This window comes from Panthera pardus, unplaced genomic scaffold (genome assembly GCF_024362965.1).
Source record: "Panthera pardus isolate Hobbes unplaced genomic scaffold, ASM2436296v1 HiC_scaffold_24, whole genome shotgun sequence".
Taxonomy (NCBI): Eukaryota; Metazoa; Chordata; class Mammalia; order Carnivora; family Felidae; genus Panthera; species Panthera pardus.
This window is the reverse complement of record NW_026526810.1, coordinates 96,714,106-96,741,831: the sequence shown is the minus strand read 5'-3', so window position 1 is coordinate 96,741,831 and position 27,726 is coordinate 96,714,106. Positions and strand designations below refer to the sequence as shown.

The window sequence follows — 27,726 nt, the reverse complement described above, 5'->3', positions numbered from 1 at the left end:
CTTTGGGTCTGAAATGGCAGAGTGGGAGTTGAAGGGACATCTCCGTGGAAACCAGGCTCCCAGGAAGTGGCCAGAGGGGTTACTGTGGGGTGAAATAAAGCTTAGAAATATGTCATGAAGTGCTTTGCACAGCTGGGGTAAAATTCTGAAGTACCTTAATTAAAACAAGCCAAGTTAAAGGCCCCACACCACTTCCCTCGTGGTTGTTCTTTGAGTATCTTTACTGTGAAATGGGCCTGAGCCACTCTAAGCCTCACCCTAGAGTGACCAAAGTAGCACCTTTGCAAAACAAAGAGGAAGAACTCCCCTCTTCCAGCCCCGTGGACTTTGCATTCAGTCAGAATCTGGAAGAAAAGAGTTCGTATTTGTTCACAGGACTGCAGGACCAGAACAAAGCTCTGGAAGGTCAGCTGCCGCCTCTACGAGAGACCTGGTATGGAAGACACTCTGCAGGTAAACGTAAGACCCATCATGAAATCTGTGTATTTGGGCCAAGGAGAGCTATTGACAGATGTGCCTGGCTGTCTGTTTCTATAACAATATCAGAAAGTTTCTAAATTGCTGAAATGTAAGGGAACATCTTTCAACTCGAGGCTGTTTCTCAATTGTGAGTATTCTGGGTACATTAGAACGGGTATGTAAACTGCACAGAGGGCTTCTTACCATTCTGCACTGGAAGGGAAAAAATCATTCTGTTTCAGCTTAGTTTATAGTGCTTTCGATGTTTATACCTAGCTTTGCCAGATGATTAAAATTATATAGATAAGATGTGATAAATTATGACAATCATATGTTTCAGTTAGATTCTAAATTCAAATCATTCTCTCCAGCCCCATTTAGTGCATCAGGCTTTGTTGTTTTGAAAGCAACCCTTTCGGAGTGAATTCATTCTAATGTGAAGTTGGAAACCACCCCAAACAGAATTGATTTATTGCAATACAGATGAGAGGATGAGTCATCCCCTCCCCAAGCCCACATTCTTCACGCAGAATATGCACTAAGTTCCGTCATTTGCAGAACTAAGAGAATTTTTCCCATTATGATTGGAAGCTCTGAGCCTGAAGTGGCTATAAATTATCCTGGGATATTTTAGAAGACACCTAACATTTTTATGAAAATCACAATGATAATTAAACAGAGATTCTCACTTGGGAAGAGAAATATAAATATATAATGTGTACATATGTGTATATCTGTGTAATTTTTTTCTTTATTTATATTCTGGATCGATAACACAAATAAGTTCCCATTATTGGTCACCTTGGCCAGAAAGCCTGATATTCTTGTTCCGTATCTGGTACATCTCATCTGGACTGATTGTCACGGCTATTTTCTGTAGAACTGACAACTCTTGACTGGTTGCATATGGCCTATTTTTATGTTCTCCAACTTCCTAAGCATGGGAGTGGGAATTTTCCTCTAGTTTCATTGAACAATTCCTTTTTATCCAAAAAGGATAAATAATTCTTTTTTATCCAAAACAATTCTTTTTTATCCAAAAAGAAGTTTTATCCAAAACTTCTACCCAGAGTTTTAAGATTCTGGTAACTGAATAGTGAAAACTAAGTCTAATGCATTAGAGTCCCACCTGAAAAATATTCTTATTTTTGAAATGACAAAATCACATTAAAAATAAATAACAAAGGGATGGTAAGCATCCTGATTGCCAATTTCAAAAGATCCATAGTCTAACCCCAGCTCCACTAAATACCAACATGTATGAATTTGAGCAAGTTACTGCATCAATTTCCTTCACCTATAAACCAAGGGTAAAATAACTGCCTGACATAGCCTATGCCATTTGGGATGAATTGAATTAAATAATGAGGTGTTATCACTGAAATCATAGTATAAAAATAAGGAGAAGTCAGGCTGCTGAAAAAAAACTGTTGCCAGAAATACATCTTTTAATCAAAAATGCTATTTCTTGTCATTACTGTTGTTTCTGTCTTGTTCCATATGCTGGCATCTCTTGAAAGAGAATAAGGACGTGGAGAAGTTTTTAACATGGTCATTCAAATGTTGTAAGGATAGAAACTCATAATTATGCAAGGATTTTTCTGTTTAGAATGCAAAGTGAAATTGTAGGATAGTCCACACAACAATCTAGAAATTAGAATGCTTCCAGATTTCTAAGAGGAAAAGACAAAACTTCATTCATGCAGCATTGGGCATGGTAGCAGTCCTAATACCCCAGGATAATTAAGCTAAAAAATAAAACCCATAATGGACCTCTTGAGTCCTAGCTCTCTCTGTTTCTAGCAAGGCTTAACTCTGTAGCCTGTTTTGTGTCATCAGGAAAGACTATTTATATATTGTATTATAGGGAAACTTGTGGGAATTTCTTTCCCTAGTTGGAGAGACTATTTAATTGGGAACATACAATACTAAATGTTGCATACTCCTATTATACACTCATGGTCCATTTTTTTATTACCCCTCTATCTAATACCTATCCATCCATCTATCTATCCACAATTCATCTCTTTCATCTGAAAGGAGAATTTATTTTCATTTCTTAAGGATATATTTTTTCTAATTTCCCAAATTTATTTTGTAGAGATTTCATGAAATGAAAACAAGTGAAAAAGTTTCTATTTTCCAGACCAAATTCTATGTTTGAACGATATTTGTAGTCAACACATTGTCAATTTTTCAGATTTTCCTCTAAATATCAATCCAGGGAAGAAATGAGGAAAGCAGAAATTCAATCCTGGATATGGGCTAATATTTTATCACTTGCATCCATGTATGACCTTTGATTTATGTGTTTCACCTCCACATTCAACATGTAGGTTGGACATATATAACTAAAAAGGTGCCAAAATGTATTAACAAAGTCTAATGATTAGCCCAATTTAATAGTAAATTTTTAAATGTTTTTTTTAATTTCTTTCCTAATCTTTCAAGTGCCCAGGGCCATGTATTTTGATATCCCACTGGAACACGGAGAAACAAGTATTATTAAAAGGCATCCACCCCGAAGACTTCAAGTAAGATGAATTTAAAAGACCTCATAAGGAATTTCTTGGATTTAATGGTAACATCCCTTTTTAACTATAACATAAAGAAGGGATATTGAAAATGACTAAGCTAATGAGAATGTTGTTAAAGAGAATGTCATCAATTGCAAAGACCATATTTCTTTAGGATTTCCTTTTGTAATGATTTCACTTTTAAGACCACCACCAAAAGAAGGAAATACAGTATCAAAGGCACAGGCATGATGGGATTCAAAAGACCTTTGCATTTTGCATTTGATGAGTTATAACAAACAACAGTAACAATAATAACAGCTAGTACTATTCTAATTACCACCTACTTCAAGTCAGATACACTCTGGGCAACTCGATCAATGTCCATCATTTAATCTTCACACCCTTTCTATGAGAAAGGAACTAGTACCTTTGCTTTGTAGGTGTGGTTTAGAGAATTAAGTAACTTGTCCAAGGACAGTGGAGCTCAGACATCAAACAGGTCTTCAAAGCCCATGCTGTTAACCAGCAGCATAGTTGATCTCTACAGACCTTCTGTCCCTAATCTTTTATCGTTGTAAATGTTAACTGGTTGCTGAAATTGAGGACATTGGATTCCAAGGCAGCAAAGCAAGAGATTTAAATGTATTCACCTTAATATTTAATGAATTCTCTCTAGAGAAATATAAATTCTAAGGACTCTCATCCTAGATGAGGAAAGAGATCTGAGTGGGTACCTGAAAATGAGCATCAGCTAAGAGAAGGGTTTGGGCTCTCCTGTGAGCAGGATCTATCACTGACATTTGGAAAAAAAGGAATTGGAACCAAATCCCACCTGATACACAATTCACCCAGACATCTGGACAAATCCCAGAGGTATTTAAGCTCATGTGCTGGGGATTATTTCTGTTTCAATTGGTTTTTATTTACCTGTCTTCTCCAGAAGTTCACAATCATTTGAAATGATTATACCTTTTGTTCACCAAAAGAGCATCTTTTCCTAAAATATTAGAAACCTCAAAACTTTTTAAAAGATAAATAAAATATAATTATATCAAATTGATATATAATTTTAAAACTTTTGGGCATATCTTTAACTAAACTGGACAACTTAAAAACTTTACCTTTTATTCCTAAATCAAATGTAACTTTCCAAAGAGGTGTGCTTAATATAATGTTCCTATGGAGCCAGTGAGCTGAATAACTCAAGTAGAAGATATTACCATAACCAGTGAAAAGTATATGTAGCCATTTGTAGTTCACAAAGTACTTTTTAGATCTATCAACCCTAAATCAGCTAAAGTTAGGCTTTGATTCTCAAGTCAGTCAAGCGCAAAAAGGAGAACTTTGGTGTTTCAGAACAAAAGAGGGTATCCCCACATCCTAACCAACCCCCTTAAAAATGAAAAATCAAGAAAAATGAATTATTTTAGTGCAAAGACATGCTCAGTCTTATATCTTCAGTCTCTAACACTTAATATGTACTCCCAAAAAGCTTATGAATGAATGAATGAATGAATGAATGGTGAATGAATAGATGAATGAATGACAATGTGACCCATTATCCCTGGTAGGAACAAAAATCAAAATGCCTTCTCCCTGCTATTGAAGACCCGCAGCATCCTGTATTGTAAGTCTAATTGACTAGTTGCCAATGTGATGAATTATGAAGATATAGGAGTGTTTGTTGAACCCAAGAACTGGGAGGCACTTGGGCTTCAGGGAACAGCTTTGCCTTGGAACCTGAATGGCACAACTCTCTCTGTGTCTCCCCTGAGCTTTCCTTCATGCATTCTTTATTCTTCCTGCAGATCAACTTTCTTTGCTCCTCAAGATCACTTGGTGAAATATGGACAAACTTCAATTCCTGAATTTGTATTTTTATAGTTCCAGTCAAATAGACAGATTCACCTGGCTCTTTAGGCTCCAATTAGAAATTCCTAGGAGAAAAATATCTTATTGGTTCAGCTTTGCTCATGATTCTAGTTCTGTTCCAATAAGCTATCACCAGAGGATATGCTTATGCAGTAGAAATGTAGGCAGAGAAGCCCCCCACCACCACCATAAATTCTGGAAGCAGCTCCCAGAGAAGAGGGAAATCACTGGGAACTTGGCAGACATTCCCAAAGATATCAACTATAATTATCTTCACAAATGAGGCTCAGCACATTTTCCACCACAAATGGGTTTTTGAGAGAATAATAAATGCTGGGTTCCCATGACATGCTAATTAATAGCCTAATGTCTGCCAAAGAAAATTCTAAAAGTATTTTTAATTATTAAACCAAATCTAATTGCATCCTAAATAATTTTAGTTGCACATTTGGCACTCTCCACTTCCTAGACATCTACTCCTCAAGTAAAGAGCAGGTCATGAACTAAAGTTCTCCAACTTGGAGCTGCTAAGTTCTGGGAGCCTCTGCCAGGGAACTCTGAATCCAACGTGTTCATCTTGTGTTGGAAGTTGATCACCACTGTCCCTCCTGGCCTGATTCACTTTCTCCTCCAACCATCTCTAGTCCAACCTAAGGTGGAGATGGTCAAATGCCCCCACCCCCAGGGCCCCAGGTAATATGATTTCCTCAGATGACTCCCTCCCTCAACTCTCAAGATTTGCTTAAACCTTACCTTCCTAGAGGCTTATCACGATAACCTCTTGACAGTTGCAATCTTTACCCTGGCGATCCTGGGTCCCCTGATCCGCCGTGATCTTTTCTTTTCCCCAGAGTACCATCTAACACACCAAGAAATTTACTTCTCTAATGTTCATTGTGTATTTTCTTCATCACCTCCCTGACAGTGCTAGAATATAGTCTTTCAGAGAGGCAGGGATTTTTGTCTGTTGTCTTCACTAATATATCTAAGTGTCTAGAACAGTACCTGGAACATAATAGGTGCTCAATAAATACGAGTTGAATAAATGTTGAATGAATGAGTGCAAAGGGGAAAAGATGAGTATTAAGACTGCCGGGAAGAGACAAGGAAGCTGGTTCTGACCCAGACGGTTTCATTGTTTGTTACCAGTATTATATGATTTGCCACCAATTTATTCCCTTTCCTTGTCTTTTCTCTTTGCCCATTCTCTATTATATGTTTCTTTGTGATATGTGTGTGTGTGTGTGTGTGTATACATATATATATATATATATATATATATATATATATATATATATATGTATGCAGGTAATTGGCTTATATTGCCTTATATGATTATGAAGGCTGGCAAGGCAAGTCCAAAATCCACAGGGCAGGCCATCAGGGAGGTCAGGCTGCAAATGCAGGACATGAGCTGAAGCTGCTGTCCACAAGTAGAATTTTCTCTTCTTCAGGGGAGCCTCAGCTTTACTTTTAAGACATTTCAACTGTCTGAATCAGGCCCACCCAGATTATCTAAAATAATCTTCCGTACTTAAAGTCAAATGATTATTGACCTTAATCACATCTCAAAAATAATTTCACAGCAACACCTAGATTAGTGTTCAAATAACTGGAGGCTGTAGCCAAGGCAAGTCCATGCTGACCATCAAAATACACTATGGGAGTTTTACCCTCCTATTATGAATAAGGTCTTCCCCCCACCCCATTTTCTTTTTTCTTTTCCTTTCTTCTTTTCTTTTCTTCTTTCTTTTCTTTTTTAGAGATGGGGGAGGGACTGAGAGAGAGGGAGAAAGAGAATCTCAAGCCAGCTACATGCTCACATGGAGCCCAACACAGGGCTCAATCTCATGACCTGAGATCATGACCTGAGCTGAAATCAAGAGTCAGATGCCCAATTGACTAAGCCACCCAGGCGCCCCTCTCCATTTAATTTTCTAAATGATTATTACTTGTGAATAAGAAAGCTTTTGAATTTTGCAGATTGAATTTTGTGTTCCACAACTTTATTGAAATGAATTCTAATTATCTATAGATTCTTTTAGATTTGCTATGTAGATGACATCTTCCATAAATAAGAATAGTTTTTTCTCTTTCCTCCCAATTCTTATTCCTTCTTTTGTTTTCTTGACTTTTGCTTTGGCTAGAGTTTTCCTCCGATATTGAATACCAGCAGTGACAATGGGCATCCTTCTCTTATCTATGACATTAATACATATGGTTCGAAAACTAAGTACATTTGCAATAGGGTTTTGATAGATGCTGGTCAGAGTCCCAAAAGGAATCAGATGCCATACTCAAATTAGAATAATTCAAGGAAATTTTCTTTATAAGTAACTGTTTATGAGGTTTGGATCAAGGGGACCACAAAGGATATTGCAATAACCACTAGTGGCAGCTGAGGAATAACCATCTCTGAGCAAAGGGACTCAGAGAGTGAGACTCTTCTAGAACCTGGAAGGAGACACTCAGGTAGAGGAAGGTGCTTTGAGAGAAACAGGAGGACACAACCAGCCCAACACGCCCTTGCAGGAAGGAAGCCAGGGGGAGAAATACACTGTTCTCTCTTCTCTCGGATCTCCTGCCAGGATGTCTCAGTGGCTAAACCCAGTGGGAAGCCTGAAGGCAGAAGAAACTGGTTACTCACAGGCAGAGAACAGGGGAGAGAAATGTGGCAAGTGGACCTAGAGAACCAAGTGGGAGCTATCTGGCACAACGCCATTTATTAAATTGTTGACATTCCCTTTATTCCTAGTGTGGTAAGAGTTTTTCTTGGGGCTCGGTGTGAAATTTTATTGATATTTCCCCCTTCATCTATTAAAATAATCATATGAATTTCCTTTTTAAACCAGCTGATACAATGTAGTACACTAACAAACGTTATGATGTTGAACCATGCATATATTCCTGGCATAAATCCTACTTGGCCACAAGGTACATATACAAATACATGGCAGGATTGTCTATGCTTAGGCTTTTCACATCTATTTTCATAAGAAAAAATTGTCCTATAATTTCCTATACTGTCTTTTATTAGTTTTGCTTTCAGGGTTGTAGTAGTTTCGTAAAATTCACTGATTATCTTTTTCTTTCTTCAGTTGTCTATAATATTTGATGTAACACGGTTATTATCTTAAAAGTTTGATGAAACAGGCCTGTGAAACCACCTTTAGCCACCTGGACTTTTGGGGGAATGAGAAATTTTCCAACTAACTAAATTTCTTAGTTGTTTCAATTATCTTATTTCTTCCTGATTCAGTTTTGCTAATTTATATTTTTCCAGAGTATCATTAATTTATCCATTGAAGCTTTCAAACTTATTGTTATAAAGTCTTAGCTCCTTCATCTTCAACTTCTAACACACTTTTTCTATTTGAGTATAGTTGACGCACAATGTAATGTGAGTTTCATGGTGATTCCCTATCTCTATACTTAAGCTGTGTTCGCCTCAAGTGTAGCTCCCATCTGTATAACTATACAATGTTATTATAACACTACTGACGATGTTCCCTATGCTGTGCCTTTCATTCCTGTGACTTATTCGTTCCATAACTGGGAGCCTGTATCTCCCACTTCCCTTCACCCATTTCGCCCATTCCCTCCCCCTTTTCCCTCTGGCAACCACCAGTTTGTTCTCTGTACTTATGAGTCTATTTCTGCTTTTTGTTGGTACATTTGTTTTGTTTTTTAGACTCCACATCTGAGTGAAATCATATGGTATTTGTCTTTCTCAGTCTAACTTATTTCACTTAACATTATACTCTCTAGGTCCATCCATGTTGTAGCAAATGGCAAGATTTCATCCTTTTTATGAATACGAAGATAATATTCCTCGTATTCAACATTTTGGTAACACTTGTAAAACTAATCTTCCAACTTACATTTTGATGCAGCTCTCTTAAACCAGATAGAAAAGTAGAGAATAACTCAGCCTCTGATTTCAAGCTGTGATCTTTGCTTTAGTTTGCCATCTTACATGGAGCATTTTTAGGTCCCCTTTAATTTGTAGAAATAACTCACAGCCATCAGGAGGCCTGAATGCCATATGGATCAGCTTCCTCTAAGTATGTATTTTTTTTTCTGGCCCATGGAGATATATATCTCGTATTAAGGGCCAACCACATTTTTTTTTTTTTGTTTTTGGTTTTATGTTTTAGTTTTCATTGCTAGATGTTTGGGACAAAGAAAGTTATTGAAATGTGGATTCATTGCAATGCCTTGACCAGAAACTCTTCCTTGGGCTTATAATCTCTTACTCCAAGACTGTTCTGGACACCTTTACCTTCTTCCCAGAACCTTAAAGGGCATACATTCTTGAGTCATTGTGCCAAACAAATTTTGCAATTTCTTTGAGCTCCTGCCTATCTTTATCTTCCTGTTAGGACACAGAAGCAACCATCTCAGGTCAGTGCGTCACCAAGCTCAGTGACTTCTGCTTGATTTTTAATCTCCATTTCTGAATCTTTCAGCTGACATTTCACTTGATTTTCCTGACCATTTGTTTAATTTGAGAAGCCAAATAACCCAAAAACCTTTAGATAGATAACACATTTTTTTATACCATGAGACTTAAAAAAAAAAGTGTCATTCTACCCTTCCAATTCTCCAATAAGTCCTTCCCTTGTATTCTCTCAGATGATGAAGTGAGGCATCTTGCTTCCTAATCAGGGAAAAGGAACATTGATATGAACCCCAGAATTCTAGGGCAATTTGACTGGTTTCTTTAGAGAAGCCAATTTTCCAACAATATTTTCTGCATAGCTTCTCAGGCCAAGTGCAAATACTTAACGGAGGGATCCTACTTGTAATGTTCATTGCTGCCATCTAGTGCCCTTTGTGGAGGAATAGAGTGATTCTTAGTTTCTTTCCAAAGGCCAGGAAGAAAGCAATTGCCTAGAGAGGGTTCTTAAAGACACCTACTATTTAACCCTTATCAGAATTATGGGTTTAAATAAAATGAGTCTGAAAATAGAAGAATATAAATTTACACTTCCAAATAAAAACCTGGCCCTAAGTATTTATGGATAAGTTATTTTAAATAGGTGAAAATATTTAAATGGCTGGTTTCTTCAGACTCACATTTTCAATAATTCTCCACACACAAATCCTTTGTGGTCTACTCTGATGTAGCCCCTTTATTCACTTGAGGCAGTATGGAAGCCACTAGACCCCAACCTGGAAAATCATCAGAATCCCTTGGAGATACATTCCAAAGAAACAGTTGAGAAGCTGGACTTCATTGAAATTAAAACCTGCTCTGGGATACCTGGGTGGCTCAGTTTGTTGAGCATCTGACTTCAGCTCAGGTCATGATCTCTCAGTTTGTGAGTTCAAGCCCCACATTGGGCTCACTGCTGTCAGCATGGAACCCACTTTGGATCCTCTGTCCCCGTCTCTGGGATCCTCCCCAACTTGTTCTCTCTCAAAAATAAATAAACATAAAAAAAAAAAAAAAACTTTCTGCTCTACAAAAGACAGTGTCAAGAGAATAAGAAGACAAGTGAGCATATGAAAATATGTTCAACATCATGTGTCATCAGGAAAATACAAATTAAAACAAGCATGAGATATCACCATACACATATTAGAATCACCAAAATCCAAACCACTGATGACACCAAAAGTTGGCAAGGATGTGGAGCAGCAGGAACTCTCACACACTGCTGGTGGAACGCAAAATGGTAGAGCCACTTTGGAAGTCAGTTTGGTGCTTTCTTATAAAACTAAACATACTCTTTCCATACAGTCTAGCAATCATGAGCTTTGGTATTTACCCAAATGAACTGAAAATTTATATCCACACAAAAGCCTGCACGTGGAGGTTTATGGTAACTTTATTCACAATTTCCAAAATTGGGATATAACCAAGATGTCCTTCAGTAGATGAATGAGTGAAAAAACCATGGCACATTCATATGATGGAATATTATTCAGCACTAAAAAGAAATCAGCTCTCAAGCTATGAAAATACATGGACAAAACTTGAATGTGTGTTGCTAAGTGAAAAAGCCAATCTGAAAAGGCTGCATACTGTTTGAGTCCAATGATATTGACATTTCAGAAAAGGCAAAACAACAGAGGCTATAAAAAAATCAGTGGTTGCCAGGGGATAGGGAGAGGGAGGGAGGCATGAATGGGCAAAACGGGGATTTTTAGGGCAGTGAAACTATTCTGTAAGATACTACATTGGTAGATACACATGCCATTATACATTTGTGCAAACCCATAAAATGTACAACACCAGAGTGAACCCCCAAGTTAAACTATGGACTTTTAATGATAATGACATGTGAATGTAGGCTCATTAGTCATAACAGATGGTAAGGGATGTTGATAATGGAGGAGGTTGTACATATATGGGGATAGGGAGTATATGGGAATTCTCTGTACTTTCCACTCAGTTTTGCTATGAACCCTAAAAATTAAAGTTTATTATTTATATATATAATATATATATTCATTCCCAAACCTGTTAAATCACAATCCCCAGTGAACAGTCCAGGATTTTTTTTTTTTAATTCCAGGAGATTCTGATGATCAACCAGGTTTAGGAGCACATAGAAGAGGAGGGAGCTGGGGATTTGGAACTAGACAGACCTGAGTTTGAATTCTAGAGTTGCCACTTTCTTACTAGGCAACGTTGGACAAGTTATTAACCTCTCTATAATGGGTAATCATCATAATTACCCACAGTGTTCACAGGAGGATCGAACGAGCTGACATGGTGTGACCCTGGGCGTGATAGACACAGGGGCAGCTGTAAAGGCACATGGGCCTCATCACCAGGAAGAACCGGAACCTGAACCAAGTCCAGGGAGTGGAACAAACACTTCCTTGTTCTCTCCCCTTCATGCCCCAAATCCCCCTTCAGCCCTTGCTGATTCTTCTTCCCACAGGTACCTGGATATCTCCCCTTGATCTCTGTTCCCCCCACGTTCTGATCTGATCAGCTGTTACTTCTTACACCAGCAGGTCCCATTTGCCCATCATCTTTATGTTCTGCAGAGAAGAGGGCCAGACAAACCTCTGTCTTACTAGTACTCATCACCTCTCATTACATTCTTGTGCAGTTGCTATGTTAAAAAATCTACTTTCTCACCTAAGGTGAGAGTGGAACAGAGAGCCAATTCCTACCACAAATGCAAATTGCCTGGCACATGTCTAACCTAAAGATGAGTTCTTTCCCTTTGTCTCTCCTCCCCATCTCCAAATCCTTTCCCTTGTCTTCTTCCTTGCCCAGTGAGCTTTGGGTTGCTCCAGCAGAAAGGAATGCAGGATGTTTTCCCCAGAACAGCTCAGGTCCAGGCCCAGAGCAGGAAGTTGTTCTGCAGGGAAGTAGCTGGAGGTACAGGTCATGCTCCCCACGAGTGCTGGCTGCTCAGCATCCATTTCCCTGTCTCCCCCTTCTCTTTTTTCACTCTGATCACCTTGAAAGCCAAGCTGGCTTCCAGGTCTACCTCTTAATAATGCAACAAATCAGACTAAAAGGAAAAATAACTTCAAAATAAATTATCATTTGCCTGCATTGTTGGACTAAGGTGGGAGTAGTGCTCACACTGTTTGCCTCAGTGTGGCGTCTTCCTCTTGAGCCATCTCTTCTCCATGTCCTTGGCCACCTCATCCCCATCTACCAGCTTGTTAGTATTAGAGCTCCTCAAGTCTTGAGCCCTTGGCTCTGCTCTTCTCACTCTTACCCTCCTCCATGACTATGGCTTCAGTTATTCTCTACCCAGGGATGATTCCTGAACATGCATCTCCAGAACAGATGTCTCCTCTGAGTTCCATGCCTGTATATCTCATTATCTACTCAACGCGTACACTGGTACGCCTCAAACTGAATTTGTATCCTCCTGTTATATGCCATTCACACCTGGCCTTCCCCTAGGATTCCAATCTCAGTGAATGATAACACTATCCATCCCTTTGGATGCCATTTGTACCCTTCGCTCTCCCTCACCAACTAGAACAAATCTTGTTTGGTCAGTTTTTAATATTTGTGGAGCCCATCGATTTCCCTCCATGAACCCCCAACCCATCTCTGTGGTCCTCTTCAATGCTGTCCCCACATCTGTGACTTCTCTTCTCTAGTTTTCACAGTGCAGCTAGAGTAATCATTTTTTAAAAAGCAAATGTAATCACACCACTACTTTGCTTCATACATGTCAATGACTGCCCACTACTCTTAAGAAAACCAACATCTTACTTGACACATCTCCAAAAGCAGGGGAATTAAAAGCAAAAATGAACTATTGGGACGTCATGAAGATAAAGAGCTTCTGCACTGTAAAGGAAACAATCGACAAAACTAAAAGGCAACCGACGGAATGGGGAAAGATATTTGCAAATGGCATATGGAACAAAGGGCTAGTATCCAAAATCTATAAAGAACTCAGCAAACTCCATATCCGAAAAACAAATAATCCAGTGAAGAAATGGGAAGAAGACATGAATAGACACTTCTCTAAAGAAGACATCCAGATGGCCAACAGGCACATGAAAAGATGCTCAATGTCACTCCTCATCAGGGAAATACAAATCAAAACCACACTCAGATATCACCTCACACCAGTCAGAGTGGCTAAAATGAACAAATCAGGAGACTACAGATGCTGGAGAGGATGTGGAGAAACGGGAACCCTCTTGCACTGTTGGTGGGAATGCAAACTGGTGCAGCCACTCTGGAAAACAGTGTGGAGGTTCCTCAAAAAATTAAAAATAGATCTACCCTATGGCCCAGCAATAGCACTGCTAGGAATTTACCCAAGGGATATAGGAGTGCTGATGCATAGGAGGACTTGTACCCCAATGTTTATAGCAGCACTTTCAACAATAGCCAAATTATGGAAAGAGCCTAAATGTCCATCAACTGATGAATGGATAAAGAAGTTGTGGTTTAGATATACAATAGAATACTATTTGACAATGAGAAAGAATAAAATGTGGCCTTTTGTAGCAAAGTGGATGGAACTGGAGAGTGTTATGCTAAGTGAAAGAAGTCAGGCAGAGAAAGACAGATACCATATGTTTTCACTCTTATGTGGATCCTGAGAAACTTAACAGAAGACCATGGGGGAAGGGAAGGGGAAAAAAAAGTTACAGAGAGGGAAGCAAACCATAAGAGACTCTTAAAAACTGAGAATAAACTGAGGGTTGATGGGGGGTAGGAGGGAGGGGAAAGTGGGTGATGGGCATTGAGGAGGGCACCTGTTGGGATAAGCACTGTGTGTTATATGGAAACCAATTTGACAATAAATTTCATATTAAAAAAAAAAGAAAGCTATTTAAGTAGTTAAGTTTATAGTACACCAACCGAATGGATAAAAATCTACATCATTTATAAATAGAAGAAGAAGAAGAAGAAGAAGAAGAAGAAGAAGAAGAAGAAGAAGAAGAAGAAGAAGAAGAAGGAAGAAGAAGAAGAAGAAGAAGAAGAAGAAGAAGAAGAAGAAGAAGACGACAACCACCATCTTTAGATAGAATGCCCTATCAGGACCTACAAAACTTGGCCCCTGCCTACCTCTCCAGCCTCATTTGAGCCATTCTCCCCTGACTCTGAACAGCAGTCAACTGACTTCTTGCAATTTCCTCAACAGATCATACACTCTCTTACCTCAGGGTTATTGTTTATGTTGTTCTCCCCACCTGGAACACCTTAGTTCCCTAAAATTTCCTAAGTGTCCAACTTCTGCTGAAAAATTCATCTTCAGGAAACTTTCTTGGACTGCCTCCTTACTCCTCTCCCCCTTGTATTAATTTTCTAGGGCTGCTGTAACAAAGTACAACAAACTGTGGGGCTTTAAATAATAGAAATGTATTATCTCACAATTCTGGATGCTAGAAGTCCAAGATCAAGGTGTTTTAAGGGTTGGTTCCTTCTGGGAGCTGAGAGGAAGAATCTGTTCCATGCCTCTCTCTTAACTTCCGGTGGTTTCCTGGCAATCTTTGTCACTCCTTGGCTTGTAGGAGTATCATCCCCATCTCTACCTTCACAGGTGTTCTCCCTGTGTGCATGTGGGTATGCAACCAAATTTCCCTTTTGTAATGAGGACACCAGACATATTGGATTAAGGGTCACCCTGCTCCTGTGACCTCATCTTAACTAATTATATCTGCAAGGACCCTATTTCCAAATAACATCACATTCTGACATATTGGGGGTTAAGACCTCAACATACAAACTGGGGTAGAGGGCACAATTCAACTCATAACAACTTCCGTTTCCAAAGTGGAGTCCTCTGGTTACATATTGTCATGGTTCTGCCCTGTAGACCTTTTCTACAAAGTACAGATCGCAGTTTGTAATTATCAATGAATAATCACACAAGCAAAATGTGTTTGTTCCCCCCATAGATTGTGAGCTCCGTAGGGACCATATTGCTTTTGTTGACCATTGCACCCCCATGCCTGGTACGCACTAGTTGTTCAGTACGTACTCACTGAGTAAACACATAAATTCTACAGCCTTCCAGGTCCCTGCCTGCATGTCAGCGTGGAGAGACCCACCTTTTGTCTCCTAGGCCTGCTCAGTCATTTCCCAACGTTCCAACTTCCAGAGCATTAAGTCATCGAGGCAAATAGGGTTGAAGGCAGATCCGTTGGTTCATCAGTTGCTTCCCAGTCTTAGTGATCCCTTGAAACTCCAATGTGATCTTCCCCATAAAGACAATCCCCTGCTAAGGAAAAAGAAAAAAAAGTGTCCAAGATTTGTAAGCCCATTGCACTTTCATGTAAATGTGCCTCAGGAGCACCAGTGATTATTACTGAGGAGGCTGAGGGAGATTCTCTGGAGATCTTAAAAATAGGTTACTTCCCTAAGGACTGAAAGAGTTCAGCTGGGCAGTTAAGGAATGAATAAAAGAAATTCCTGGTGCCTCTTTCATCGTTAATACTCTAAGACCCTTGTTGTTTGATAACTTTGGACTTGCTCCCTCGATGCACACAGAAAAGGATTCTTAGTCTTTTAACTCCCTGACAAATATTCAGATCAATAAGTCACTGGCATCGGTGAAAGAGAATAAAGAACCCAGATGAGTTGAAAACTCTTGCACAGATACAACTGTAATCCTGTTGAAATCGCCTTCCCTGGGTGCTCTCAGGAATAAGTGCTGCTTTTGCAAAGTGGTAAGATAGTTTAATGTCTGGCTTTTATGTTTCATCATCTCATGGCATGAGGAATGCTGAATACTCTAAATGTTGGACTTCTAGAAGCTTGAACCCATTGACCTGCCACAAGTAATTACTTCTGAAAGGCTCCTGAGCCAGCAAGAAGCCAGAACAACTCACAGAGCAAAGGTAAACGCAACGCTAACTGGAGGGGGTGAGTAACCGGGGGGGAGGGGTGGGGAGGGGCAGGGGTGGCCTGTCCTTTCATTTACTCCCTGCAAGAAGACCTCAAAGACAAATCAAACTATTAAGTCATTCAGAGTCAAGACTTCCAAAGCTATCCATTCTCTCCCAGGCCTGCCTCCAACTGGCAAAGACTCTTGTCTGTGAGGTAAACTCTGGGCCCTTCTCCACTTCCTGGTGAAAACAGGAAGATGTAGATAAGAGAGAGGAATTTTTCTTAGACACTGCTAATTCTAGAAGTGTTCACATTTATGAAAAATCTAGTATGACTCTCCTTTCATTTGTCCCCTCAAGTTAAAGCTTTCCCTTCATTCTCAGTCTTTTGGCGGAAATCCTATCAACAAGGTGTCCCTGACTTATTTACCACAACCTCACCAAAAAACGAATCCTTGGAAAATGTCTTCTAAGGAGCTTTTCCTTCTATAAGTTTGTTACTTTCTGCTGAGACAACTCCCCTCGTGTAGACATGAAAACTGTGAGATTTTCAACCCTTTCCACTCCTGATTCATTGTCAAGCCAGCAAGGTACTGCTGCACAGCTAGCTGATGTAGTCAAAGATGCCCAGGTGCATTTAGACCCTCAAGGTCATGTTTGTGCTGCTGACAGCACTGTAGAGATGGTCCCCTCGTGAGGCTCACAACAGCCAACATAGTCACTGTCCACAGGGCAGCGTAAAAGATATCACGGAGCACACCTGGCTCCCTTTCCTGGCCACAGCAAGGAATGAAGAAGGGTGTATTCACCCCTGGTTGCCCTCAGTAACTACACTGTCCCACTGGGGTTTACGATGCACCACGGGAGATCACCAAAGTCACAAATGATCAACTTCCTAATATTCCAGGGCTTACGTTGGTATATGAGGGTACAGTCTATGGTAATGCGTTCCACTTAGCCATTTGGTGGCTCCCCTCTAATTTCATGTCCAGACAATTAGTCAACAGCAGAAGAGGCATTTTGAAGAAAGAGGCCAGTTTTATCAAACCAGAACACATTTCTGGGGAGATAGGAATAAATGAGATGTGGAAAGATATTTCCATTTCAGATATGCAAAACTCTACAGGAAGCTTAAAAACTGTATTAGACACAGAGCAAAGCTTTAGTCACTGAGGGCTACCCGGAAAGGACTCAGTGGAGAACTACAATGATCCACCTTTGACATAATAAGAGATCTCTATGGATTATAACTGATGACTGATTAAGATCTCGCTCTGTTCCAAAAAGAATTGCAAGTTGTGGATTGCAGAGTCCGTAACAAATTGCCCAGTTGTAATGAGTGTGGCATCTTTCACAGCAGGAACTGGAAAAGACAATGCCAACTCCAGGATACATTCCCGGGAAAAGACAATATTTACATAAGATGAGAATGTTGGAAATGAACCGGAACAGACAAGAGGTAAGTATGAGGAGAGAGAAGAAGAGTGCCATATTTAGCACATTTACTCCACATAATCACTGCCCTCGCACATGAATGTAGTTTAGCATTCATCCCCAGTCTTTACTTAGCATTTTAAATTTGGTCATTGGCACCGAAGCTTCCACTACTGGAGCTGGGAAGAATCAGCAAGATCCCTTCTGCTACCGACTGTTGAGTCTTTTCTTTGTTTTCAGTCACAAGGACATATCTGTGCCCCAAGTCTGTTTTTTCTTCCTTTCCTATATTTTTTTTTTCATAAATTGCTCCTATGATGTTCTGGCTCCAGCAGGAAAATGAGGTTAGATCATTTTTCTTGATTTAGTAAAATAGAGGGGGGGTGAGTTGGTCTTTATTTTGATACCTAGGCAGCCCTCCATAATTCACACCATAGAATTATCTTACCAGAATGATCTCTTAGAACACACCCTTTTACAGTAATGTCTCCTGTAAGTGTCATATTCCAAATTCTTTACTCGAGTGTTTAAGCCTAAAGTCACTGTCTTCTGCAATTCTAAATACATCACTTGCCTGCCAACAAATGTTTTTACAAAGCTCCTCTTAAATCAAACCATAGCTTTTTGAGACTGTGAGCGTATATTCTCCCCTTTCCTAACAAGTCTGTCCTGTGCAAAGAGAAAGTTTCCATACCATCTAATAGGAAAAAAAAGTGTGTTCTGGTTAGGGGACCACAGTTAAGCACTCAACTTGCAAAGTGACTGATCTGTTGACCTGTTCTGGTGACAGTAGCTCAGGGGGAGAACACTAATCGATTACAGTGGATCATTTTCAGGCCCAAGCAGAGTTGAAAAAAAGTCTTCACAGGGAGGCAAGGATTAATAAGCAAAAACCGAGGGACCATAAAGCCAAGAAAATCCTTCAAAGCACCCCAAGAAATGATGACAGGGGCCTTCCAACCTTTTTGCCAGATGAAACCTTGAACAGAAGTCCAGGTAAGTCATGAATTATTTTTTTTTTAGCAAAATAAAATATTTCCAGTGTTTTTACGAACTATAGAAATGATCCCTGAAAGTATAGTCTTTTTTCCAGTGTTTTTAAAGCTTCATCAAATAAACTTCCAGGGAGGGGGTGGGTATATATAGCAAGTAGCCTCGGGTTTCTGCTGATATGTGCTTCCTAGAATGTAGTGATCACACGATCACGTGATTTTGGGTGGCTGGGAGGAAAAGACAGAAGCTTCAGCACTGCAGTAAGTAAGATGTCTCTTTTTAGAGGCTAACTGTGCTTTACAGGCATCCTTGCAATCCTTGCTCCAACCTTGGGAAGGAAAAGGCAAAAGAGCCTCATCTTGTGATTAAAGAGAATGGACCATGTGGCCATATGCAGACACCCTCCCCCACCCCACTCTTCCCCCTGCAGCCCTCCCAGGCTCATTCAGAATGTCTAAAACTGAAGCCACCATCACTGCTCACCCCAGGCTTGCTCCGGGGGCATCTGCTGTCTCAGTGGGTGAGACCTCCCTCCACACTCTGGGCCACTCGATGTCACCTGGCACCGAACTCTTACCTCTCTCACATTCCCAACGCCACCCTTAGGTCATGTGTCACACCAGCCTCCTGACTGTGTTCCTCCCCCAAGTCTTCCCCTTCTTCCATTCACCCCGCTACCCTGATGCTTCTCGGTATGGTCCTCAGGCAACCAGCACCGGCATCACCTGGGGAGTTGTTGGGCCCCAGCCAGAGTGACCGAATCAGAAAATGTAGGGGCGGAGGCCAGCAGTCTGGGTTTTTAACCCCACCCTAGGTGATTCTGATACTCCTAAGGTTTAAGACCCGCTGCTTTACTTGGTAAGCAAAGTATTAGCCACAGACCAGCAACATCTGCATCACCCGGGAGTTTATTAGAAATGCAGAGCCCCAGGCCCCACTCTGGACCTACTGAATCAGGATGTGCATTTTATCAAGATTCCAAGGTGATTCTCATGCACAATAAAATTTTAGAAGTGCCACACTAATAGCAAAGTAATCTTATCAAATGCACATCTGACCATATCATTCTCTTGCTTAAAAAAAAAAATCCTCAGTGAAAATCCATCAGCCTGAAGACAAAGAAAAAAAAATCCATCAGCCTGAGGACAAAGACTTAACCCTTCACCCTGGCACTCTAAGCCTTCAGGATCTACTTGCTGCCTACCTTCTGGCTTTCTCTGCTGCCATTCTTGTGCCCAACTTTGCTTCCAGCCAGGCCAGACCGCTCAGTGATTTCCAACAGATAACCATGTTCGTAGTCTCTGTGCTGTGTTGTCCCACCAATTAGAATCCCGTTAAGTTTGCCTGTCCATAGTCCCCCAGGGCAAACCCACCCTTTGAATATATAATATTTTCCACATAGCAAGACTGACCACTGAGAGATCTACAGAAATGCTGGCCATGTCTCTGGAGGTCCTGAGCTTCTCGGATGCAAAGTTGCCAGCTGAAAGAGACACTGCTCCTGCTCAAAGGAATAGGATGCTTAATCAATAAGTTCATCAAATAAGAAAAGGCTAAATAATTGAAAATCTACTTGGGGAATCTATTTAACCTATACTCCCAGTGCCAGAATGAAATATGCTATGTAGGCACATAGATAAACAACTGCGACAATTTAAAAAACATTGACCAAACAATCCAAAAAAGTGTCTCAGCTAAAGTTAGATACTTAGAGTCATGGCTTGAGGGCAAGCCAAGAAAAACCAACATTGGTAAAATCTTTGGAAGATGTCCCAGATCTGGAGGGGTCCAGGAAGGACTGTGGAGAAGAGGGGTTCTCTGCATTCTGCTTTTTCTTTTAATTTTTTTTAACGTTTATTTATTTTTGAGACAGAGAGAGACAGAGCATGAATGGGGGAGGGTCAGAGAGAGGGAGACACAGAATCCGAAACAGGCTCCAGGCTCCGAGCTGTCAGCACAGAGCCTGACACGGGGCTCGAACTCATGGACTGTGAGATCATGACCTGAGCAGAAGTCGGCCGCCCAACCGACTGAGCCACCCAGGGGCCCCTTCTGCTGCTTTTTAAAGCGGATTCATTTTGTTCTAATTAAGGTTTGTTGAGTGCTTACCATGAACCAGACACTGTCCTCAACATGCAACATGCATTATCGCTCTCAAGCCTCACGCAGCCTGTATAGAAGGAGTTACTATTCACCCTCATTAGACAGAGCCAGGATTCCAGGCCAGGTCTTTCTCCCTCCAGAAAGTTCACTCCACCCACCCCCAGCCCCTCATATATCTTCATGGGGACTCCAGGGACTTGGAGCTCTGTCCAGGACAACTTTGGCAAAGCCTACAAATATAAAAGTGTCACTTTTCAACCTTATCTTTCAAGAGCAGACTGCCCCTCTGCAAAGCCTACAGATTTCACCACCATACTAGGCACATGCTTGAGCTGTGATTCCTTTTTACTTATTCCCAGGGAGCATCGTTGCTTTCTCTGTCTTCTGAAAGCACTTCATTTGCTTTCTCTTAAAAGGGAAGCAAAGTCAAGATCATAGATTTACAGGAGATTTCTGAATGCTAGTCCAGTTCAGGTAATTAAGATCCTGCTGTACCCATCTCCTCTCATTTAATGCTGTATTTGCCCATTCATGTTCCCTCTTTGGGAAGGTGGGATGAGAGTTTTAGGTCTCTTATAGGATAAAGTTCTGTCTTTGTTTTCTGCTGCCTGTTTAAAATAAAAATTTACAGGGGTCCTTCAGTGGCTCTGTCGGTTAAGCATCCAACTCTTGGTTTTGGCTCAGGTCATGATCTCACAGTTTGTGGGCTCGAGCCCTGCATCAGGCTCTGTGCTGACAGTGCTGAAGCCTGCTTAAGATTCTTTCTCTCTCCTCTCTTTCTGCCTTGACCCTTGTGCTTTCTCTCTCTAAATAAATAATAAATAAACTTAAAAAAAAATAAAATTTTACATATATTTTACATTTACATACTTTAAATACATTATATATTTACATAATGAATTACATATACTGTAATTATATAATAATTACATATAACTTATTATACAAAAATTACTTATAACTTATATGATGGCCCACTTGTTCATAACTTACACAAAGGGAACACTGCTTTCTGAGTGCACAATTTTATGACTTTTACCATGTTTATGTGGCTCCTGCCTTTTCCAGAAGCCATGATATAGTATCGTAGGTAGAAAAAGCAGTGAACCTGAGGGCTGCCTGGGTGACTCAGTCGGTTAAACATCAGACTCTTGATTTAGGCTCAGGTCATGATCTCATGGTTTGTGAGATCGAGCCCCATGTCAGGCTGTTTGCTGACAGTACAGAGCCTGCTTGGGATTCTGTCTCTCCTTCTCTCTCTGCCCCTCCCCTGCTCTCTCTCTCAAAATAAATAAACATTTTTGTTAAAAAAATAAAGAAAAAACAGTGAACTTGAAATCAAAGTTCTTTATTTGAGCTCCCCAAAATATGTTTCTAAATGCAAACTCCATGGGAACAGGGGCTTCTTTTTGTTTCTAGAACGCAGTACCCAGTAGCCTCTCAATAAATATTGGCTATATTTATATAGCTATATAGCTTTATTCTGTATATATATAGAGAGAGATTATTGCTCCACTGAAATTATTTAACCTCTTTGCCCCTCAGTTTTCACGTCTGTAAAATAGGAATAAAGTCTTGTCTACCACATAGGGTTTATGTCAAAATTAATCCAATATGTGTAAAAGCATATATACAATGTAAAGTGCCAAACACATGCATGAGAATATAGACAACTGAAGAAAGATGGAACTGATGTCTCACAGTGAAAATAACTGTATGCTTAAGGGGAAGTATCACCTTAAATATATTATTGTCACCTTCTCAATTCTGGTCTTATCGGGCCATCTGCTCTATTATCTACTTAGTATTTTTCTTTAAAGCATCCTGGGGGTGGGTGTTTTATTTTTTTAAATTTATTTTTGAGAGAGAGAGAGACAGAGGGCAAGCAGGGGAGGGGCAGGGAGAGTGGGAGACACGAAATCCGAAGCAGATTCCAGGCTCTGAGCTGTCAGCACAGAATGCGATGCAGGGCTCGAACTCATGAACCACGAGGTCATGACCCGAACTGAAGTCGGATGCTTAGCCAACTGAGCCAACAAGGCACCCGGTGTGTGTTTTTTAAATTTAGCCTGTGAATGAAATAGCTGTGAAATTATGGATTTGATATAATGGTGATGCATTTTGCTAAGACATATATATATTATAAAATGCATAACCATCAAACTTTTTTAAGGTTTATTTATTTTTGAGAGAGTGCGTGAAAACAGGAGAGGGACAGAGAGAGAGGGAGACAGGGGATCTGAAGTGGGCTCTGAGCTGACAGCAGAGAGCCTGATGCGGGGCTCGAACTCGCAAACCATGAGACCATGACCTGAGCCAAAGTTGTACGTTTAACTGACTGAGCCACCTGCATACCCCACCATCAAATATTTTTGATTTTTTATATAATCCTCTTACTGTGGAAAAATCACTCCCTTTTCGCCCCAATGACCTCTGTTGCTTTCCTCTCTTCCCAAATTAATTTTGAAGTTGGATACACTTTTTCCTCTGCTCTGCTCAACCAAAACCCATTTAGGTTTTTAAACATCGTATTTTTCTTTTCTTTTTTTGTTAAGTCCAGCAATGCTGGAGAATCAAGCAGGGATTTATAAAAATCTAACAAGTAAAAAGAATCCAGCTCAGAAGTTCTCAAACTTTAATGCTATGTACACAGAACTATGTATATAATAATTTATGAATGATTTAAGAGATTTTCAAGGATAAAATTTGAACATGTGAATTTGGCCTCACACTCTACTTTAGGCCTGCATTATCATAACATCAAGAGTGGTGTGGGACTTGAGCTATTATTAATATTGCATTAGATCCCACCATTAACGAACATTCTCTTCCTGTTCCAAAGTTCCTGCCTCTAGTCAGCAGAAAATCTCTGTTCCCAGTCTCCATGGTGCCTCTAACAGTGCTTGGCTCATTTGCAGAGCAGAGATGATTACACCCCCTGGCCCCAATGAATGAAATCATCCCCAGGTCCCAGTTACCAGTGCTTCTCACCACCCAACATTCTCTGATTGGCTTACTTGTTCACTCATCTATTCACAGACCCGCTTCCTGGCTTTGGTGCCTATGCAATAGTACAGACAACAAACAAACAATGACAGTACATCCGGGAGACCTCACAACCTGAAAGTCAGAAGGTTTCCATGAGGAACTGATATTTCAGCTGAGACAGGAAGTAGCTGGACAAAGGGGACAGGAATCCATATCTGTGTGAGGACCAAGGTGCTGGAACATTCAGAACTGTTTGTGATTACAGCACGCGCAAAGGCTCTTGACTGGGAAGAGAGATTCAGGTAGTGATCAGTGATGGCTCTGAGGCATAGGCAGGGCCCAGAGCACCAAGGTCTTGCAAGTCGTGTCAAATAGGGACTTTGAACTTGAGCTTAAGATCCACAGGAAGGCATTGAAAGGTCAGGGGAGCCACACAATCAGGCTTACATTTTCAAGCATCATTCTGTCCACCCTGTGGAGGATGAATGGGAAGAGAATGCAAACGGATGTGGGGAAACAAGTGATAAGGACATAGCAGAAATGCAAGTGAGAGATGGTGCTTGGACCAGGAAAGTAGGGTAACAGGAGAAAAGGAGCTGAATGTGAGATATTCAGGAGATAACGAGGGGCAGAACCTGGTGCTGAATCAGATGTGCGTGTGTGGAGAGAGCAAGAAGGCCAGGAGGATTCTTGGGTTTCTCTTGAAGAACTGGGCAGACAATGGGGGAAAACTGGGGCCATTTGCTGGATTAGGGTAACTGGGAGAAAAAGTGAGTTTGCAAGAGAAAGAGAAGGTGAGTCTGACATGTTGCCAGGAGACATAAAAATGGAGGCATCCAGTTGTAGCTCAGGAGAGAGACTGGGGCCAAAGACATAATTTAACTGTCATTTTCTGTCACTACTATATGTATAGGCAATAACAATAATTATAATAACATTCAAGGGGGGATCAGGGTAGTCCCTTACTGAGGCAGAAAGGAAACTAATGACTCACAAAGCACAAATCCTCACACTGAGATGCTTGATTTTCTCATATAACAGTTTGTAACATCAGTTATCAAGGGCTTAAATGAAATATGCCATAAGGTTTGATAAACAATTATCCTTAAGATGAAATCCAAAAGTTATGGCTGGTTCAACTAGATGGAGGGGACATTCTGGGTTTTGACCCAGGATGATTTTCCTAGCTCAGAAGTGGCCATTTCTTTGGTTTACTTAAAAGCCTCCTTCCTTGAATAAAGCCCCTGTTGTTCTGAAATGCACTTTAAAAGGGTAGAGCTTAAATAAAAAGCTATGTACATATGTACATAAAATCCTATACCAAATAAATTAAATATATTCTTAAAAGTATAGAAAGTGAAATGAAATGCATGACCCTTTGAGCTCCCTAGTTCTATAGGTCTGGGGCACAGCCCAAGCATTTGTGTTTCTAAAAGACTCCATAGGTGACTCTAATATGAGGTGAGAGTGGATGTCAAGGTCAGAAAGTGTATATCATGTGCCTGGCACATAGCAGATGTTCAATAAATAGCACAAGGCAACATCACCTGTGCAATACTCTTGCCAAAAACGTGTAACCTTAATTTAATCACAAGGAAATGTACAAACCCAAATTTAGGGCCATTCTACAAAACATTTGATCTGTATTCTTTAAAATGCCACTGTTAGGGGAAAAGAAGAAGACAATGAAGGGGGGATGGAGGAAGAGGAAGGGGAGGATCAAGACTGAGAATGAGGGAGAGAGAGGAGGAGGAGGAGAGAAGGAGGGAGGAGACAGAGAAAAAGGAAAAGAAACAGAAAGGGAAGTGTCTTGAATTAAAGAGACAAGAAAATAAAATTCAATACATAATCCTAGATTGGATCCTGGATCTAAAAAAATAAAACACAAACACACAAACAAGAAGCAGTTATAAAGACCATTACTGGGACAACCATGAATATTAGAATGTAGACCATATATTAGAAAACAATAATATATCAATGTTAAATTTCCTAAGTAATTTCCTAATAGTTATATTGCAGCTATGTAGGAAAAGTGCCCTTGCTGTGAGATTTGTGGTGATGTATTTGGGGGGATGTAATTGCAACTAATTCTCAAATAGCTCAGCTGAAAACGTGTGTACATATGTTCATGCATGTGTATAAAATGAAAGCAATATTGTGACAAAATGTTATCAATGAGTTGGGGCATATAGGAAGGTATTATATTATTCTTGTGACTTTCAGAAGATTAAAAAAAAGTTTTTTGAGAGAGAGCGCATGAGCCAGAGAAAGGGGCAAGAAGGGGTGGTGAGAAAGAGAGAGAGAAAGAGAATCCCAAGCAAGCTCCATGACCAGCACGGAGCCTGATGTGGGGCTCAAGCTCATGACCGTGAAATCATGACCTGAGCTGAAATCAAGAGTTGGACACTCAACTAACCCAAGCTCTCCCAAATATATATATTTATAAGAACATCAAGCAAATTATTATGTGTTCATAAAAATCTAGGCACTTAATAAACAAATAAGTCATTGTTAGGGGGAAAAATTCAATAAACTTTAAATTTTCTGTAGGAAATTCACAGAATGAAGATTTGGGGGAACATCAAGCAAGGAATGACTGTCGCCCCCGGAAAATTGGCAAAATGGAAATGTGGCTCCGTGAACAAGAGGCTCGGGGACAGCTTCTCTGGGACAGTTCTAGTTCTGACTCAGATGAGTTAAGGAAAAGCGAGAAGAAACCACAAGCACTGGTCAGGACCAGGACAGAGAGAATCCCACTTTTTGACGAGTTTTTTGATCGAGAATAAAAATGCTATTCACTGACCTAGACATTGTGTGCATTGAAAGTTCGCTTTCCTGTAAAAATTCTTCAGGTTGGTTATATGAATTATTTGGAGGAAACCAATCACTATCTCTTCATTTGGAGTCTTACGGTCAACAGGTCTGTCATGTATCGTTAACTATGCTGCATAACTGCCTCAAAACTTAGGGCATTTGATTGTCCCTCTTTTCTGTGTCTTGCTGGGCTCAGCTGGGTGGTTCTTCCGCTGGCCTCTTGTGGGATCTTTGATGTAGCTGAAGTCAGAAGGCAGCTGGACTGGAGTCATCTGGATGTTCAACCAGGGCTGTGAAGCAGTGGGACCCCACCCCTACCCCATGTAGTCTTAGAGCCTCTTTATGTGGTTGCTCTGAGTGGTCTTTCCATCAGGGTAGTGAATTTACTTTTATATGAGCACAGGACTCCCCATGGCAAACGTTCCAAGAGGAGGAAGCAGACCTGCCCAGCCTCTTAAAGCCTCAGAATGGAATGGGCTCCCCATCACTCTTACCACATCCTATTGGTTAAAGCAAGTCACAAGCCCAGATCACATCTGCAAAAGAGAGGTCTACACGAGGGCACGGATTCTGAAGTGGGGTCTGTGGGGTTCATCTTTGAGACTCGCCACCACATCACACTTTTAAAAAGCAAATTAGATCTTATAAAACAAACGGATGGGAAAGTAAAATGGATACAAATGAGTTTTTAAACCAAAGTCACAGTAATGCTACATTAGACAGTAAACTCACTGAAGTATTCTTGCGAGTTAGCAACTTGTTGTAACAGAGGGGCTACAGGAAAGAGGTGGAATAATGCCAAGTGCAGAAGGTCTTTGCGAATAAAAGCTCAAAAGTAAATGAAGATCTCTTAGATTACGATGTACATCTTAGGACTCTTTAAAACTAAAAGGAATCTTAGAAATGTTCAGCTCAAAAGTTACTATTAACAAAAATTCAATTTTTAGGCAATTTTAAAAGCTTCTTTTGTGTAATATTAGGCTCCACTTTTAGCATAATCTAAAAATAGTTTTAAGCCATCCAGAAGCTTCCAAGAATTTAGTGAAACTTTAAAACAAAGCAAAATAAAAACATGCTTTTAAGCCTTCACTGGGAAACTTCTAAAAAGAAAATAGGTGAAACACCACCCAAATTTGACACCCAGTACATTCAGCGCAGTCACTAAGAAGCTAAGAAGCCTGAGTGTCAGGGGACAAACATTCGTGTTCTTGCAAGGACAGAAGGCAATTAGGTCACCCCTGGGCATTTCCGCTCCCACTCC

At 40.3% G+C, this 27,726-nt stretch overlaps 1 protein-coding gene across 5 annotated transcripts; it reads left to right on the top strand.

The window, feature by feature from the left end:
- Nucleotides 1-26,459, top strand: CCDC198 (coiled-coil domain containing 198). Of its 5 annotated transcripts, none has more exons than XR_008417208.1 (7): nt 1-453; nt 2,911-2,993; nt 16,056-16,142; nt 17,488-17,589; nt 18,401-18,560; nt 23,700-23,950; nt 26,202-26,307. XR_008417208.1 is itself a non-coding variant. In XM_053889453.1 (6 exons), exons 1-6 carry the CDS (start codon nt 231-233, stop codon nt 26,435-26,437), a joined length of 888 nt encoding a protein of 295 aa, XP_053745428.1. In that variant the 5' UTR covers nt 1-230; the 3' UTR covers nt 26,438-26,459. The 5 variants fall into 5 exon arrangements, 3 of the variants coding, with proteins under 3 accessions (XP_053745428.1, XP_053745427.1, XP_053745429.1); XR_008417209.1 differs by having other exon boundaries at nt 23,700-23,879; nt 26,202-26,301; XM_053889453.1 differs by lacking the exon at nt 23,700-23,950 and having other exon boundaries at nt 17,491-17,589; nt 26,202-26,459.
- Nucleotides 26,460-27,726: the final 1,267 nt, after the last annotated feature.